Genomic DNA, 18,396 nt, shown 5'->3' with positions numbered 1-18,396 from the left:
GATTGGATAAAACTGTCACAGAGGCATTTAAGTTGTTCATACACTTTAAATCTGTGCTATGCTAATTTGCATCTAGCATGCCTAAATAAAATACATCAGAATTGTATTTGTTTTCGATAGAACTGAAAACTTTTCCTCCATTGGTATTACCTACCTCTGTAGAGGTTACCAAGGTAACAAAATGTTATTACTTCACTTTCAGCCACTACAGCTAAAAACATGGCAGCTGGGAATGTTGTAGACATAAGTACAAGCTGCATGTGGAGGTATGGTATGGTACCACGCGAAAGTTAGGGTATATATATTTTTGAGGTTGAAGATTTACTACATAAGTATTAAGGAAAATCAATGCTCTTGTCTAGCCTTAATGGGTAAGGGATATTTCTCTCATTTATTTTTTTTTTTTTAGGAACTAAAGTTACACAACAAGAATTACTACATGTGTCATGTTTAAACAGAAGGACTAGCAATTGTCATGTATAAACTGTGGCCTGTTTTGCTCGGTGACACTCCTGGAAATGCTGGTTTACAAGTCACCATTACTAAAAATAAAACTACTCAGTTATTGTCTAAATGTATTTTGAAGAAAACTGACATTGATGTTAAGGACAAGTCAGACAGACTGTGTACAACTACACCAAGCTGAAAGCTTGTGGTAGATTACCGAATTAGCCACACTGCTGACCTTATCTAAAACATCTATACGCAAAAATTTGTTTAAACAGACATAATTAACCAGTCTATTTGAAACAAATTATAATATGATCGAAAAGATGTAACGAATAATTACCCGAAGGTCAGGAAGTGTTTATCATGTCACAGAGAAATTGAGGCAGAGTTGCAGAGTCACCCGTTACCAGACGAGCAGACACATATCCAGACACAGATCCAGACTTGACACCAAACCCAACCGATGGCACGAGAGGCTCTGTGACAACAACATCACTGACAGTGTACATTACCTGATTGTTGTCACAGTCCAGGACTGTCAGTGAGTGGTCATCACAGTCCAGGTACATACCCAGGTGATGAGGTCGTGTGTAGTGTCTCCACTGTAGATAGTCAGGTTTGATTTCACCACTACGGTGACTGCCACACCTGACCTCATCACTACGGTACTCCATCACAATGCACCAGATGTTACGGCCAGGGTCTGTCCTCCCCATCACATCACAGCTTTCCTGTCTAACTCCTACATGACAGCCACAGACACAGCCAGGTGAACAGGTGATCTGTAGCTCCCAGTAGTACCTGCCCGTCTGACAACGGCCGTCTGTCACAGCTCTCGCCCGGGACAAGCCCTCACCCTCTACTACAGAGCCGCTATCAGAAATTCTCAGCTTACTGTCGTTTGTCCCCGTGAATACCAGCGTCGGCTCTGCAAAAACACAACAGAAGCAGCATAAACAACTGCGAACCATAAACACACGCTGTAAGACTGAAGGGTAATTATCTGTACACATACCGTGGTTTCAGTTTTTTTTTTCAATAGATTTTTTAAAAGAAATTTAACATATTTAAATATTAAAAACAAACTTGTATCAAGTGAGGAAATTCATCTAGATCTACAATTATTTCTATATACATACCTGAAATGGGATCTTTACCCTTTAATATTAATAATGAAACAGATATGAGGGATTTTTAGCTTTAAAAAAAGAGTCTGACTACAATTGAATAGTGTGTTTTACTTGGATACTTGTTTCATTATTAATTAAGAGAGATGACATGTATTCTGTTATCAGTTATATGTTAAATATCACAGGTCTAGACACCGAGGGATAGGCTAAAATATGTTATCTGTTCTTTCCTAACATCATACCTGCTGATTTATCCACATGGGGTAAATATCACTCAGACCCTCAGGTGTACATTATGTTATGTTTTCTCTCCTAACAGTGCACCTTATGATCTGTACACATGAGGTAAATATCAGCCACACACTCAGGGGTACAATATGTTATCTGTTCTGTCCTAACAATACACCTGCTGATTTGTACACATGAGGTAAATATCACTCAGACACTCAGGTGTACATTATGTTATATTTTCTCTCCTAACAGTGCACCTTATGATCTGTACACATGAGGTAAATATCACCCACACACTCAGGGGTACAACATGCTATCTGTTCTGTCCTAACAATACACCTGCTGATTTGTACACATGAGGTAAATATCACCCACACACTCAGGGGTACAATATGTTATCTGTTCTGTCCTAACAATACACCTGCTGATTTGTACACATGAGGTAAATATCACTCAGACACTCAGGTGTACATTATGTTATATTTTCTCTCCTAACAGTGCACCTTATGATCTGTACACATGAGGTAAATATCACCCACACACTCAGGGGTACAATATGTTATCTGTTCTGTCCTAACAATACACCTGCTGATTTGTACACATGAGGTAAATATCACTCAGACACTCAGGTGTACATTATGTTATATTTTCTCTCCTAACAGTGCACCTTATGATCTGTACACATGAGGTAAATATCACCCACACACTCAGGGGTACAATATGTTATCTGTTCTGTCCTAACAATACACCTGCTGATTTGTACACATGGGGTAAATATCACTCAGACACTCAGGTGTACATTATGTTATATTTTCTCTCCTAACAGTGCACCTTATGATCTGTACACATGAGGTAAATATCACCCACACACTCAGGGGTACAACATGCTATCTGTTCTGTCCTAACAATACACCTGCTGATTTGTACACATGAGGTAAATATCACTCAGACACTCAGGTGTACAACATGTTATCTGTTCTGTCCTAACAGTACACCTGCTGATTTGTACACACGAGGTAAATATCAGCCACACAATCAGGGGTACAACATGTTATCTGTTCTGTCCTAACAGTACACCTGCTCATTTATTCACATCACTGAGACCCTCAGGGGTACAACATGATATAAAGTACACCTTATGATTTGTACACATGGGGTAAAGATCACCCACACACTCAGGGGTACAACATGTTATCTGATCTGTTCTAACAGTACCCCTGTTGATTTGTACACATGCGATGTGGTCTGTTCTAACGGTAAACTTGTTGATTTCACATGAGGTGAATATCACCCGGACACCAAAGGGTACACTTCTATGTGTCCTGTTCTAACAGTGCTCCTGCTGTTTTGTACACATGAGGTAAATATCACTCAGACACTCAGGGGTACCCTGCCATGTGTCCTGTTCTAACAGTGCTCCTGCCGATTTGTATAACTGGCGTGAATATCACTCAGACACTGAGGGGTACACTGCCATGTGTCCTGTTCTAACATTGTACTTGCTAATTTATACACATGAGGTATATATCACTCAGACACTGAGGGGTACACTGCCATGTGTCCTGTTCTAACATTGTACTTGCTAATTTATACACATAAGGTATATATCACTCAGACACTGAGGGGTACACTGCCATGTGTCCTGTTCTAACATTGTACTTGCTAATTTATACACATGAGGTATATATCACCCAGACAGTGAGAGGTACACTGCCATGTGTCCTGTTCTAACATTGTACTTGCTAATTTATACACATGAGGTATATATCACTCAGACACTGAGAGGTACACTGCCCTGTGTCCTGTTCTAACATTGCACTTGTTAATTTATACACATGAGGTATATATCTCTCAGACACTGAGAGGTACACTGCCCTGTGTCCTGTTCTAACATTGCACTTGCTAATTTATACACATGAGGTATATATCACTCAGGCACTGAGGGGTACACTGCCCTGTGTCCTGTTCTAACATTGCACTTGTTAATTTATACACATGAGGTATATATCACCCAGACACTGAGGGATACCCTGCGATGTGATCTTTTATAACAGTGCACTTGCTGATATATATCAGCCGGGCACCGATATCTCACTATTGTATACCTCAAATTACTCTGTGTCTTCAGGGCACATCCTACTGTACATCTCACCTTAGCCTGCGTCTTCTGTGCACATCCTACCGTATATCTCACAGTAGTTTGTGTCTACTGTGCACATCATACTGTATACCTCACATTACTTTTTGTCTGCTAGGCATATCTTACCGTATACCTGATATTAGTTTGTATCTTTTTTGCTCACCCTATTGCATGCCTCACATTAGTTTGTATCTTTTCCCCAACACTATTGCATGCCTCACATTAGTTTGTATGTGTTTGCCCACCCTATTGCATGCCTAACATTAGTTTGTATCTTTTTTGTCAACTCTGTTGCATGCCTCACATTAGTTTGTATCTTTATCTCCACACTATTGCGTGCCTCACATTAGTTTGTATCTTTATCCCCACACTATTGCGTGCCTCACATTAGTTTGTATCTTTATCCCCACACTATTGCGTGCCTCACATTAGTTTGTATCTTTATCCCCACACTATTGCGGGCCTCACATTAGTTTGTATCTTTTCCCCCACACTGTTGCATGCCTCACATTAGTTTGTATATTTTTCCCCACACTATTGCATGCCTCACATTAGTTTGTATCCTTTTGTTTTATGCCTTTTATACATATAAGAACCTACTTGTAACAAGTGGGCGTGGCATTTGTCTACCGACTGCTGCTTCTAAGTTCTGACTTTCTGTCATTCTCTCTTTGACTGTCACGTGTCTAGGGACAACAAGGTCACGTTGTACAAAATCTAGAAGCTTCTGTTCGCTGGCCTCATATTTCTTCATATCTGCTTTAATCTTATTCAGCTGGTCATGAAGTCTGTGAGAAGAGGAAAGAAAACCTAGAGACAGCGGTGTTGTGTTTTTGAGTACCACGCAGTTATGAGAATGCCATGATGTACTATTCCTAGGAGGCTAGATCTGATTTGCCTGGACAAACGTATGTTTGAACAATAGGTACAGTTTACACGTGGGACATGTTTTGGACAACTACAGTGCTGATATTTAGCGTTACAGCAAAACATCTGCTAACAATAGTCACGTGCATATGTATAACAAACCTAGAGAGGTATAACACATTTATACATACGTTCTGGTCAAGCCCGAGGAACCCTGTCAAGAAACAGAATTGAAAACACATATAAAATCATGTAGGGATGATAACCAAAACTGAGATACTGTAGCTATCTTTTCACCTCAACATGTAACATGAACACAGTTATCATTGAAAGATCTTAACTCTCCAGGTACACAGGCACCCTTGGCTTTTACCTAAAACACATAGACCATTCCCTGATCTACCACATAGTCCACATCAGCTTCCAGTGCCGGCTAATCAATTCCACAGTAGTGTTTCATACAATGGAATTTTTCTCCAAAGATCTGTTTACCTACAAACCTTGTTTTCCAAAAACAGCATGCAATATATTTGACGTTACATGCTACCATGTTATTGCTTTAATCGGACAGTGGTTCGGTTATGGGAAGAAAAATGGACAGCGACCGCAGGGTACCACCGAGCAAAATAGAGCTGTTGGAGGATATACAACTTTAGGAGGTCTGGCAGCATGAGATGGATTTAAACACGTGATAATAGTTTCTAAGGGTGACTGGGTCATGGGTAACATCTGGCATTGAGGTAGCTGAACCAATGTTAGATATTGTGCATGTTTGACTTACCTGTAAAAACTCGACGTCCATTGACGCCAATAAATCTTTGGAAGCCTGTACCATCCTCTCTATTTCCTGGGCCTGTAGTTGGAAATGTTTGAGTATAGCGCAGGACTCCACACTCCACTGTGAATAGCGGGTTTTTATGCCATCTAAAGAGTGCTGCCTCCAGGCTTGTAAAGCTTCCAAGGCTGCACAATAAGCTTTTTCTACCTCCTGAGTGTGAAGTTCCTGCTTTTCCTGTCAAGCAGAAAAATCGTTTATTACTTCATCCAAACCTGTTTGTGTTCAAGAAGTTATATATGTATGTGTAACAGGGTGAAATATAAGCGCCACACAACTGGGTCTACAATACACCTCCGCGATTGAGGGAATTTCCCTTTAGTCCAGTGATGTACTTGTAAGTGTTGACTCAAGACCCAAATGTACGTGGTTCAATCCCCAAAAGGTTCGTACGATCACAACTGATGCTTCGAGCAGGGCGATAGATGCTCCGGACAGTACCTCAGATACATGGATGGGGCTGGTTCAGACCTGAAAGTTGTCGCCCCATCAGATCAAATGGTGTACGTATATATATTATAGATATCATTATTACAGCGTATGATCGGCGATGATATATCAAATGGAGTTGTCTGAGCTGCACATATCGCATGTGTGTCAGTAAGAAGAAACTCATATTATTGATACGAAAGTCTGATTAGACAACACAGAAATAGGTAAAACAGACTTGTCCTTCTCGCAAATAAATCCCCGTATCAGTCTGTGCATTTCCCATGTCCTTATAAAAAGTCGGCAATGTTCGGGTTTAACTCTTTAATTGTAATCAACATATATAACATGTGACAGATGACAGCTTTATCAAGACTAGATGATAGGCAGCTGTATGTTACCTGGATTTGTGAATTACAGTCAAAATCAGTCACCAGGGTATGCAGTACAACACAGGGTGAACAGGTATCATGGAAAATACCAACCTGTAACTTATTGTGCAGCCTCATAGCTCCTGACAGTGATTCTTTGGTTTCTTGTAAGACTTTTTCCAGTTGACTAGTCTTGTTCAAAAGGGCTGGCTTTAATGGAAAAAAACGCTACATTAAAACATTCGCCTTTCAAACGACTCACTACAGTACAGGACAAAATCCCCATTCTTCACTATTAATCACAAAGTTTGGGTTAACATATATTTCCAAATCATGCCATATTTATTTTGATTATCGACTTATATACTAGCATAATACACGATTTAGATAGTGATTTGACTTATTCGCCTAGAACATTTCTTGACTCTTTCTAATATCATTGAACACTGTTTACTACTTTGCATGATTCCAAAGTAATTTTGAACTTATATAATTTTTTTGTTTTTTTTTTCGTAGTTCATATTAATCGTTGTTTTGGGAATCGACCGTACTATTAATGACTCAGAACATCCATTTTGGTTGATGACTGATATACGAATGTATTTTTCGCCTTACCTTGTTATTCTCAGCTGCAGATTTTATATCTTGCATAGCGTGTTTCGGATGGTCAACCACACATCCCACACAGATCACCATCCGACACGGTACACAGTACAAGCCGAATGGCTGACCGTGCCTAGCACATGTGCCTTGCTGAGTCGACTGGTGGTCTCTGCTGACTTGAACTTGTGAGGTTTCTTGGGAGAGGTACTCCAGGGGGGAAATCAGTCGGTGACGTTTCAGAGGCCCCCTCATTGGATGGTAATTTGCAAGACATTCCTGACAGTAGAACACACTACATTTGGTACAAAACTTGACAGCTTTAGCTTGATTATCCTCCTCACACAGGGAACAATATGGGGTGTCATCCTCAACCTTCACAGCAGACGAAAACCTCTCCACAATTTTTACCAGATGAAAGTTGGGAGCCAGACCAGCCAAACCTTTTCTCCCCAGATTAGTCGGTGCCCGACACACAGGGCATGCTATCAGCCGATGAACGTCCTCATTCCCCGAGCTGCCCGAGATCTCATTTGTATGTACACAGTTGGACTTATCAACATACAAAGCAATGCATTCCATGCAAAAACTGTGCTGACAGGGTAGCGTTACTGGTTTCCGGAATGTTTCCATACATATAGAACACTCGAGAACATCATCCCGATTGTGCTTGTTTTCAGCCATTTTTCGCTCCGTTTTTTTTTTTCTGAAATCAAAACGGCAAATCGCTCAGACTGGCACCTGTGAGGGTGTTCCTATTTACAAAAATATTAACGTTCAAGACAGCACACATCCACCATCTGTTCCCGGGTTCCAACAACATATTGGGTACAGTACTTTTGTCGCTATTCTTTAATTGTCATTTAAGAAGCATTAAAGCACCTATACATGTACGAGGAGAGTATGCCTAAATCGCTTTCCTGAAAAGGAATCGTTTCTGGTCATTTAGAAATTTAGCGATTCTACCTTTTATTACGCACGAGAGACTTTTTTGACAAAGGTCTGGTCAAGCCAGTTTGGGCAGATGTGTTCGATATGTATATAGCTGCCACTCATAATTAGCAGATTTGTGTGGTTATGAAGGTAATTTGATCCTATATACTGTATGATAATAGGACCAAATTTTTGGAACATCTCCATCTGCAGAATTTTAGAGACATACTGAATATCACATTATTAATAGTGACGAGTAATACGAAAATTTCTTTTTACTTAGATTAAAACGGATATGAAAGTTAAAGTCTTCCAGCTCCCAGTGTTTTATTATGTTATTGTCAGGAACCACAGAAGTACTGACTACAACAGAGTTGCCACACCCTCCGATCAACACTTATCAAACAGAATGTTTAAACCATAAATGCGGACTTCACTCTTTTGTAGAAATGTGAAGTACATGTCCAATTAGATACAGTTTTATGTCAGGGACTGTTTAAAGAGAACCAAAAAAGCCTGGATTGGACATTTATAACCTCAGGTAGACTGTAGAAGTAGGTCAGCGTCAGTTATATCTCCATAGACACAGCCCGAGCTAATGTATAAGTAGACCTACATGCAGTATAGGACAGCTCTGACTGCCTCAGCTGTGTCAAGTTACACCTCCCGTTATCGGTGATCATTGGGCGAGGTTGTAATGCTTGCTGAGTGGGAAGTTAATAATGCATGTAGCCTTTCAGTTCTGTAACACTGAAAACCCTGTGTGCAATTCAGTACATAATTTTAAGATTCGATTTACTTATACAGTGTAGTACACTCCTTATGTTTGAGCCCGCCTCGAAGTCGGGAGACCAGAGATCGAACTCAAGTCTGGGTCAAACCAAATATTTCAAAAATAGTGTTTGTTTCTGCCTCGATTGGAATATGAGAACATGTATATCCTAACTAGAAATTTTGACTATTACAGTTTTTACATATGGACCAGATAGGCAAACTTTGGAAGTAAACAAACAGCGATCCTTACATGTCGGTTGTACTGGCTACTTACATATATGTACGCCCAACCCCAGACAATATGTCACGGGCAACCAACAACCTTCAGCAAAACCATACGTAATGCCTTTCAAGGTCAAAGCTTCAGAAAAATACATTAATAACTTACTATCGTCCTGGATATAGTGAGAAGATCGACATAATTAAACAGTGTGAACTTCAGCCGATTAAATCAGTTGTCTGCCGTGAAAAGAAAATTTTCCGACTGTTTATAGACAATGTCAGAGGTTCCCACACAGGCTGGGACTGGACACACCCCCAGTCGTACGTCCACTTCGTGTCCATTTGAGGACCAATTAAATACTGTCTAAGAGTCGTTCACACGATCAAGTAAAGACAACTCCCTCACTTGATAGAATCACCCCTACATAAACAGAGGCGTACTCCATCTTACAGGACTTACCTGTCGACACAATTCCCACCGTGCTGCACAACTTGATAAAACTGAGCAGACTGAAATAGAAAATGTTTAGTTGTGAGAAATACACGTCATCTGAGCAGGGGAGGTAAATCTTTCAATATGCTTTTACACATTTACACTCTATGACATCCCCACAATTTTTAGCACAGTCCCTTTAAACGCGAATGCGATACTTTAACAAACATACCAGTTTCCATAAAATTAATTCAGCAGTTGGGTCCAAGTCATTTATATTTATATGAAGACTTTACGGAGACATCACTATAGTGAGGCTGAAGATAATGCGTGCAAATCCTTACATAATTGAAACATTCTATTTACTTTCAGCAACATTTACGTATACACACAGTCCTTACATTTGACGTTATGCGCAATGGGTTTTATCTATTTTTTTACTGGTGTCTCACGCCGAACTCAAGAATGTGCACATAATCTTAAAAATGTTGGCCTTCATAACAATTTACCTATAAGAATATTTATTTATTTGATTGGTGTTTTATGCCTTAATCAAGAATACTTCACTTATACGACGGCGGCCAGAATTATGGTCCGGGGGGAAGCCCACGATCATTTGCATGATGTTGGAAGGCCTTCCTATGTAGGCCAGAGAGGAAGCCAGCATGAGCTGGACTTGAACTCACGGCGATCGCAATGGCAGGATGCTTCTTGGTCATTGCGCCGTGCTGGCGTCCTGATACCCTCTGTCACTAATTCCCCTATGAGCAACTGATATAGGGTATCATATAACAGACGGGCTGATGTACATGGATTAGGAGAACGCTTGTTCCCTTAGCAGGTTTTTTTTTTACTATCACAGTTTTTTATATTTGGACCAGACAGGCGAACGATGTAAGTAAACGAACAGCGATCCATATAGGTAAGATATTCGGACTTTGTGTGCCATAGGGAGCATGTTACCACCAGTAATCGACCTTCAGCATAAGTGCATATTGCCTTTCGAGGTCAAAGCTTCAGAACCTCGCATTAGTAACGTACTATCGCCTTGTATATATAGTGACAAGATCGACACAGTTAACCAGTATGAACTTGAACACAAATCAGTCGTTTTCCTTGATACACAAATATCGACTGTTAGAGGTTGACACACAGGCTGACATGGCTAATGCTGAAGTCTGTAAAAGGTAACACCCCATTCGTATATCTAAGTTGTGTCGATTTGAGGACGACAAAACCTATTAAGTTGTCTCTTACAGTCGGTGATACGACCGAGTAAAGACAACTCCTTAACCTGTGATCGTTTCCATCCAAACTACATATAATCGTCTTACGGAACTTACCTGTCGACACAAATCTCCGCACCTCGCCATTAACTTTAGGCCTATATGTGAATGTCACATTTCAACAAACAATCAGTTTTCCACAAAACTACTTCAGCAAATGGGTTCAAATCATATATATTTATGAAGTTTAGTTCCCAACAGAATACATCGTAAATAAATCGGATGGATTTTCTGAAACCAGCATAATGAGATTAGGCTATAGCTACAATAGTTGTGGCTAACCGATCTTTAGTATATAACAGGTGTATATCGCATACAGTCAACATTCTACAAAGCTTAAAGCACATCCAACATGGCTTGCCTACGACTAGGAGGTGTAAATATATGTAGATAGATGGTTTGATATTCGTGTTCAGTAATTTATTCTGAGGCTAACGTCAAAGAAGATTACATAACTCGTGTGTCTTTTCCGGAGTTTCCTTTCTAACTTAAGTTAACTAAAATCTAAATAAATATCTGATCCAGGTAAACATCAGATGTTTTTGTTTTTAGGCTTCCAAACTAAAAGTTTGAAAACCCTAATGTTATAGTATGGATTATTAGGGGTACAAGACCCACAAGAATGACTGATTTATTTATTTGATTGGTGTTTTACGCCATCCTCAAGAATATTTTTTTCATACGGCGGCGGCCTGCATTATGGTTGGAGCAACCCGGGCTAACCGGGGGAGACACACGACCATCCGCAGCCATACATGCTCGAATACCAAGGCTTAAACCTCTATTATTTCTGTTCGAATGATTATTATTATTCTAGGCAGTTTGGTGATACATTTTATGAGAAAACCACAAGTGATACATCCCTGAAACTTCAGTATGTTTTAGGAATGTATCTGAAGTTGTGCTTTTTGGCTTTTGGTGACATTTGGTGGCTATATAGGATTTTGTGCCAACCTAAAACAAATCTTCTTCTCCAGAACGGCTGATGCGATTGAGCTGAAAAGTAAACTTCATTTGCACAAAGCCTGGGCACATTCAAGGGGACAACTGCAATACAAGATGAATACCATTGCTTTTTTTTGGGGGGGGGGGTTTACTGCTTATTAATATTGTCACAAGGCACATAGTCATTTGTATTGAACTGATCATGTTATATTTGTAACAACCTAAGGACTTTACGTGTTCAATTAAACAGTTTCCTCCAGAACAAGTTTCTACCCGTCAACTTAATTTTGTACTCAGTGTCATGAGGTAATCATAAAAAGTCTTCAAATATGAAGTACCAATCACTGGCTAACCAGAAAAGATTTATTCCTTTCTAAAGCTAATTTGTTTTTGTTCACCCATATAATAGCTTTCTTATTTTCTCTCATGAAACCAACCAACTAAATGATGATAAAGTGTTGCGGTGTTTGTTTACACAGTATCCCTTTCTTCAAAAAACACTTGATTCATGTGATATAAGTGTGTAGGCCGATGTGATGTAATTTTCATTCAAGAGCATGGTAAGACCTATATCAGTATGTGCGCCTAGCTTGCCTCGAAGGTCATGCCTTATGCTCATTTAGAAATATGGCGAGTTTCGTTATTATCATTCTATAAAAAAGCAGTGTGTGAAAATGACTTGCTCGATATAAAAGTGGGAAAAACACAAAAAAGGCCTCCAGAAGCAATCTTGGAACTTGACCATTTGATAATGGAGTCAAACATATGGTCTACAGTATTCTTACGGTGACATTTTAAAGACACTCCAAAATTCTGATTGCAGATATGTAACCTCAGGTAGACTGTAGAAGTAGGTCAGCGTCAGTTATATCTTCACAAAGACAATCCTAGGTAAACTATAAGCAAGTCTGCAGGGAGATATTCGGCTGCCCTGACTGGCTAAGCTATATCAGCAGACATGATAGCCTCGACCAGTGCTCACCGATAAAGGAGGGTGTTGCAGGTTGGACGGTCAGGAGGAGAGTATACTTCATGTGGGCCTTCTTATAGATTAGCTAGAGCTGTCTGTGTGAAAAGCGCGGAGTTAATAATACATGTAGCCTCTTAACTATGGATACATATACATTTGGGTCTTAAAATGGTAAAATAGACAGCCTTACAGAGACGTTATCTCTGTATACATTAGAGTAAGGCTGCAAATAATCTGTGCACATCCGTACATAATCTTAAGATTCGCTTTACTTTAGCACCATTTACGTATACAGACATTCCTTAAACTTTGACGTCATGATTAATTGATATAGGCTATCGTATAACAGACGGGCTGACGTACATGGAAAAGGGGAAGTGTATACCCTAACCATCAATTTTTGACTACCACAGTTTTATATTTGGAGCGCACAGCCAAACGTTGCTAAATAAACAATCAACAGCGATACATGGTCAAGGCAATACATTCGGACTTTGTGTACCACAGACAACACGTTACCGCCATTAATCGACCTTCAGCTTAACTCTGCTTGAGGCCTTTATGTCAAAGCTTCAGAAGCTCAATAAAGTAGAGCCCTTTATATACACGTACATGTAGTGACAAGATCAACATACTTAAACAGCATGATCCTGAACCCAATCCAGTTGTTTACCTTGACGTAAGTATTCAGACTGTTTATCGACAGTGTTACAGGTTCACACACAAGCTGAGGGTAGAGTCTATACAAAAACACGCCCCTGTCTTAGGTCTGCAATTAACATCACTGCCTTTTTTACCTAATTCTGCTTAAACCATGGTGCTAGGGGGCTTGTGATTTGCTACTATGCACGCATTTACTTGAACAGTTCGATTAAAGGTCTGACTGAGGTAAATTGACAAGGGCCGTATTTCACCGGTTACGTCTGAACATTTGTCAGCTATCGCACTGTCGTTGCTGCTCTGGTTTGTCTCTGTATGCTGTACGTCTTATTAATGTGGAGGCGTGGAGATGTGAGGATGACTCAACCAACTAAGCAGTGTCTGACAGTCGGTAAAACGATCAAGTAAAGACAACTCCCTAGCTTGACAAGTATTTCCACCCCAAATACACCTACCCCGTCTTAAATGACTTACCTGTCGACACAAATACCACCGTGCTTCACAAATTGATAAAACTGAGCACACTGGAATATAAAATACTTAGCTCTGAAAATTGGACGTGATCTATGCAAGGGAGATAAATCTCTCATGATGTTTGTACACATTTATACTCTGTGACATCTCAACAATGGTTTGCATAGCTCGCCTTCAGCTTTATATGCGAATGTCACAATTCAGCAAGCAATCAATTTCCTACAGAATTACCTCAGCAGATGTGTGCAATTTATGTGTACGTGTTATCACTTTCGGTTCCAAACAGAATCCAAAGTTGAAAATATAGCTGAGAACTGTTGAATGGATTTTCTGAAACCAGTAAAATGAGATTAGGCTACAGCTGCAACAGTTACCCATTGAATTCAAGTGACATTACCCCCTGTGGAGTCTCCGGCGTGAAATCAGGCCTCTAGGCAACCTTGTCGTACACGGCGACTAACCTACAGCTACTACATGTGGCCCATATGAATATAATAGAGCCGTATGTCCCCAGGTGGTAAAGTACCTGATGATAACGGTGTACCTGTTTGCTGTGGGTTGCGATCCTTGATGGAAGAGATTAGTCTTGCGAGATTTTTAAGCCCAACACTGCACATGACCCTTGCTTAGATAGAGATTGGAGGTTGGATTGGTCCAGTTCGACCAATCGCCTGGAGCCTCACTGGCGATGCCATCATGTAATACATGAGGGCCATTGGCCTTTATCAGTAATTATGTGTGTGTGTGTGATTATATATATTATGTGTGTGTGTGTGATTATATATATATATATATATATATATATATATATATATATATATATATATATATATATATATATATATATATATATATATATATATATATATATCCAAGTGAATGAATGTCACATGAGCCAGCTATATTTGCAGCGATATTATGCTCGTCTCTTTGGCTCTGTGGTTGTTGTCACCCAACCATTACACAATGACATTAAGAGTATATCCCAAAGCTACGTGTATATTTTCCGATAATTCAAGCCTCTGTACTTGACATTTGTGACCCAAATTTCGTTCTGTTCAGTCGTTTGCACCCCATTTAAACCAATTTTCCATGAGCTGTATATTATCTTCCCGAAAAAGTAACATAATTTCTGTTCAGCCTCTGGCAGAATTTTCTGTTCATTTAGAGACATTTATTGTTCTAATCTCTGACATTGTTTACAATTGTACAGGTGTGTCTGGTGGTTGTTGTTCTAATCTCTCTTCTGGTTTTGATCGAAATGCTTAAACAGTTTGCACTGGAAATGGGAAAGTTGTCCGTTTTGGGGCAACCATGGCCAAAAATGGCCAATCTGGATGACAAAGCCATTATTTCAAATGATGGTATCATAAATAAGTATTCTGTTGAAATGTTTTTCCCTCGCTTGTGTACAGTGTACTTTTGGCTTCCAGAAGACCCCGATGCTGAACACTGCGGAAATACATGTACAACACCCCTTGTGCCGATTTCGACCACAGGGAAAGGTGAGAAATTAGCTGACACATGTATTCGAAATTTCCGCAGTTGCATCAAACAGCCATGTTTTCTATATTTTTGTGTACATTTCTTTTGGAGTACATTAAAAACAGTAAAAGAATATTCACATCATACTAGATTCAATGTTTGTGTTCTCGTCTTAATCCCAATTCAGGCCTGAACATGTTAACTTAGTGTTCCGGGGTCCTCCATGGCCGAGGGGTATAGCATGCTGGATCGGAGCAATGATCCAGAAGCCTCCCACCAATGCGGTAGCTGTGAGTTCAAGTCCAGCTTATGCAGGTTTCCTCTGCAGACGCGGATATGGCGGATGGTAGTGGGTTTCCTCACAGGACAATGCTGGCCAGCGTCCGATAAGTGAAACATTCTTGAGTACAAATAAATTAAATAAATAAATGCATAATGTCCCACTCGTAAAGATGTGTTTGATTATTACACGAGTATTACATTACCCAGATTGTATGTTCATATTTAATGACCTAGTATAGTTATAACAATACTTATAAATCCGTGAAACAATGAAAACCTAATACTAACAGCATAAAGCGAGTTACTGTTTTTAGAAGGTAAAGATTTGGTACAAGTTAATGTAATAATGTTTTTGTCAGAACCTATGCAGAGAAGAAATCATTATTATTATTACTTAAATTATTGTAACATTAATTTTATAGCATTAATACTCCATTTGAGATACAATTTGGTGAAGGAAATCATTATTTATTGAAGGTAAGTTTTGTAAGCTGTCACACAAATGAATATTGTTGCCTCGCAACATAATGCAATAACAGATAGGTATAGATAATGTAATGATTTGATGAAACATTTGCAGCACTCAGCCGTGCCGATATCAACAGATATGTCGAAAAGGGCAAGATCTACAGCATTTCCGGAAACGACGCTACTTTTGCAGATGTAGCGGCCTTTTGTGGGCGGGATGATGGGCATTTGGCGAAAACCGTGCCATGGACGGGTACGAGGATACTGGATCCACGGATATCCCGATTTTTCGAGCCGTCGTCCTGGCGAAAAATTGTGGTGTGAATTGGAGCGTCAGATCAGGAATCTGAAGGTGTCTGGTGGCTCTGGACTAACGACATGGTTTGTGTTTTCGGTGTCCGTTGCTATATTTTAACCACAACCTATAGTTATTGGTTATACATATATAGTAATATGAAGATGGTTTAGCGCTGTGCATGTCGTACTGAGTGGTTATAAAATGACCTAAATATGTATACTAAATCGTATGATATTAATTTATTTCTCTTGTTGGTGTCTTAATCCGTACTCAAGAATATTCCGCTTATTCGATAACGCCCTGCATTTCGATGGGATGAAACCGGGCACAGTCGAGGGGAAATCCACCACCATTCGGAAGTTGCTGAAAGGCATTCACACGTACGGCCTGAGAGGAAACCAGCATGAGCTGGACTTCCATATTCTTGAGTGATTCCGGCTGCGACACAAGAAACCATGCAGGCCGGTGAGCAGATTGAATGTCATTGACGAGAACAGACAGTCCCTCAGTACTGCTGAAACCAGCAATCCAGCTAAAAAGAGGCAGTGATTGTTAACTAAGAAATGTTCTGGACTGGACTGACGACATGGTTTGTGTTTTCAGTGTCCGTTGCTATATTTTATCCACAACCTATATCTATTGGTTATCCACATATAGTGATATGAAGATGGTCCAGCGCTGTGCATGTCGTACTGAGTGGTTATAAAATGACCTAAATATGTATACTAAATCGTTTGATGTTAATTTATTTCTCTTGTTGGTGTCTTAATCCGATTGAATGTCAGTGACGAGAACAGACAGTCCCCCAATACGGGTGAAACCAGCAATCCAGCTGAAAGGAGACAGTGATTGTTAACTAAGAAATGTCAACTTAACTTCTGTCTACCACAGGTAAACACCACCTATCAGTGTGTCACCATGTAACGAATTTATCCTGCAAAGACCTATCAATTCAGTGCAGAAGACCGATGCACAGGTGAATCGCTCCAGCGAGGTGACCATTGTTGTATCACAACAAAGGGAGATAACCTACTCAGCAAACACAATTGACGGCCTCTGCACAGTTCGAGAATATATCTGTACTACATGTGACCGTCGTTGTCCAATTAAAAGCGGAGTATTTTGTCTGACGCGGGATAATACAACTTACCCATTGAAGAAGGTGAATGTTTATATATACTGAGCCAAAAGTACAGAGCAATAACGGAAAACCCTTTGTGCATTAGGATAAAAACACGAATTTATTCAAACAAGCGATCTCTGAAGACTGCCCTGGGGTAATGCTTAAGGATGTTAAGGTGAAACATCAATTTCGCCCGCAATTTAAATATTTAAGTACATAACAAAACATTTCAAAGCGATATGGATTAAAATACTTTACTGTACTTATCGTGTTTTTATAACAGTAGGAATGCTTGTTTATTTAATACGCTGGATGGTAAATCCTGACTGGCACATATTTCAAAGACACACGTGGGGCAGTGCGCGCATGTGCCTTGTTTCTGATGACTGGGTATGGACTTAGTACAACTGTGATGACCCATCAATGGTTCTGTGTAATCTAAGTAAGCTGTGTCAGAGATACATTCATAAAAAAACAGGAAAGTACAGGTACCTCTTTGGCCGATTGCACAAAGTTAATTTTGACTTAAGCCAAAACTTGAAATACGATTTTATGCTTTATTTTTGGGCCATCGAAATCAAAACTTTGACCCTCATCAATGTTATCTTAAGACAAATATGTCAAAATTCAAAAAAAAAGGTTTCCGCCGCGGAGAAAACGTTTACACGGCGGAGAAGTTTATATCCTAAGTTATTAATTTTGTCCCAGATTTTTGTGTTTGCATTATTTCTTTTTTCCATACTCTTTCCTTGTTCTAATGAAATAAGCTTTCATTAGAAAAACCTTGAACCACGGAAAATCATTGGAAAATCTTACAAATTTCAAATGGTTCTAATAACCCATCGTAGAGGCGCCATTAAATAAAGAAAACAAGTATTCAACTTGTAGAGTTAAGGAGGAAACCTATACTCTGTGCTGATAAAAGTTAACAGTTAACCTAATCCGCGGTCATTTGGTAACAGACAAAGGTAATAGACAAAGATTTTTTTT

The 18,396-nt window shown here is 39.6% G+C and overlaps 1 protein-coding gene across 1 annotated transcript; it reads right to left on the bottom strand.

The window, feature by feature from the left end:
- Nucleotides 1-543: 543 nt before the first annotated feature.
- On the bottom strand, nt 544-7,753 carry LOC135462906 (E3 ubiquitin-protein ligase Midline-1-like). The gene is made up of 6 exons (XM_064740211.1): nt 7,069-7,753; nt 6,568-6,663; nt 5,600-5,830; nt 5,010-5,032; nt 4,552-4,739; nt 544-1,378 (listed from the first exon to the last, which is right to left on the bottom strand). The coding sequence occupies exons 1-6, from the start codon at nt 7,735-7,737 to the stop codon at nt 798-800; spliced, it is 1,788 nt and encodes a 595-aa protein (XP_064596281.1). The 5' UTR covers nt 7,738-7,753; the 3' UTR covers nt 544-797.
- Between the last annotated feature and the right edge of the window lie 10,643 nt (nt 7,754-18,396).

Source organism: Liolophura sinensis, chromosome 2 (genome assembly GCF_032854445.1).
Source record: "Liolophura sinensis isolate JHLJ2023 chromosome 2, CUHK_Ljap_v2, whole genome shotgun sequence".
NCBI classification, from domain to species: Eukaryota; Metazoa; Mollusca; class Polyplacophora; order Chitonida; family Chitonidae; genus Liolophura; species Liolophura sinensis.
This window is presented reverse-complemented; position numbering and strand designations above follow the sequence as displayed.

What these genes read in the sequence shown, in the direction of transcription:
- LOC135462906 (XM_064740211.1), bottom strand. Translation starts at nt 7,737, where the DNA reads ATGGCTGAAAACAAGCACAATCGGGATGATGTTCTCGAGTGTTCTATA. An exon ending in CTGCAGCTGAGAATAACAAG is followed by an intron (nt 6,664 to 7,068) that starts GTAAGGCGAAAA and finishes TTTCCATTAAAG; the next exon opens with CCAGCCCTTTTGAACAAGAC. An exon ending in TGGACGTCGAGTTTTTACAG is followed by an intron (nt 5,033 to 5,599) that starts GTAAGTCAAACA and finishes GTTTCTTGACAG; the next exon opens with GGTTCCTCGGGCTTGACCAG.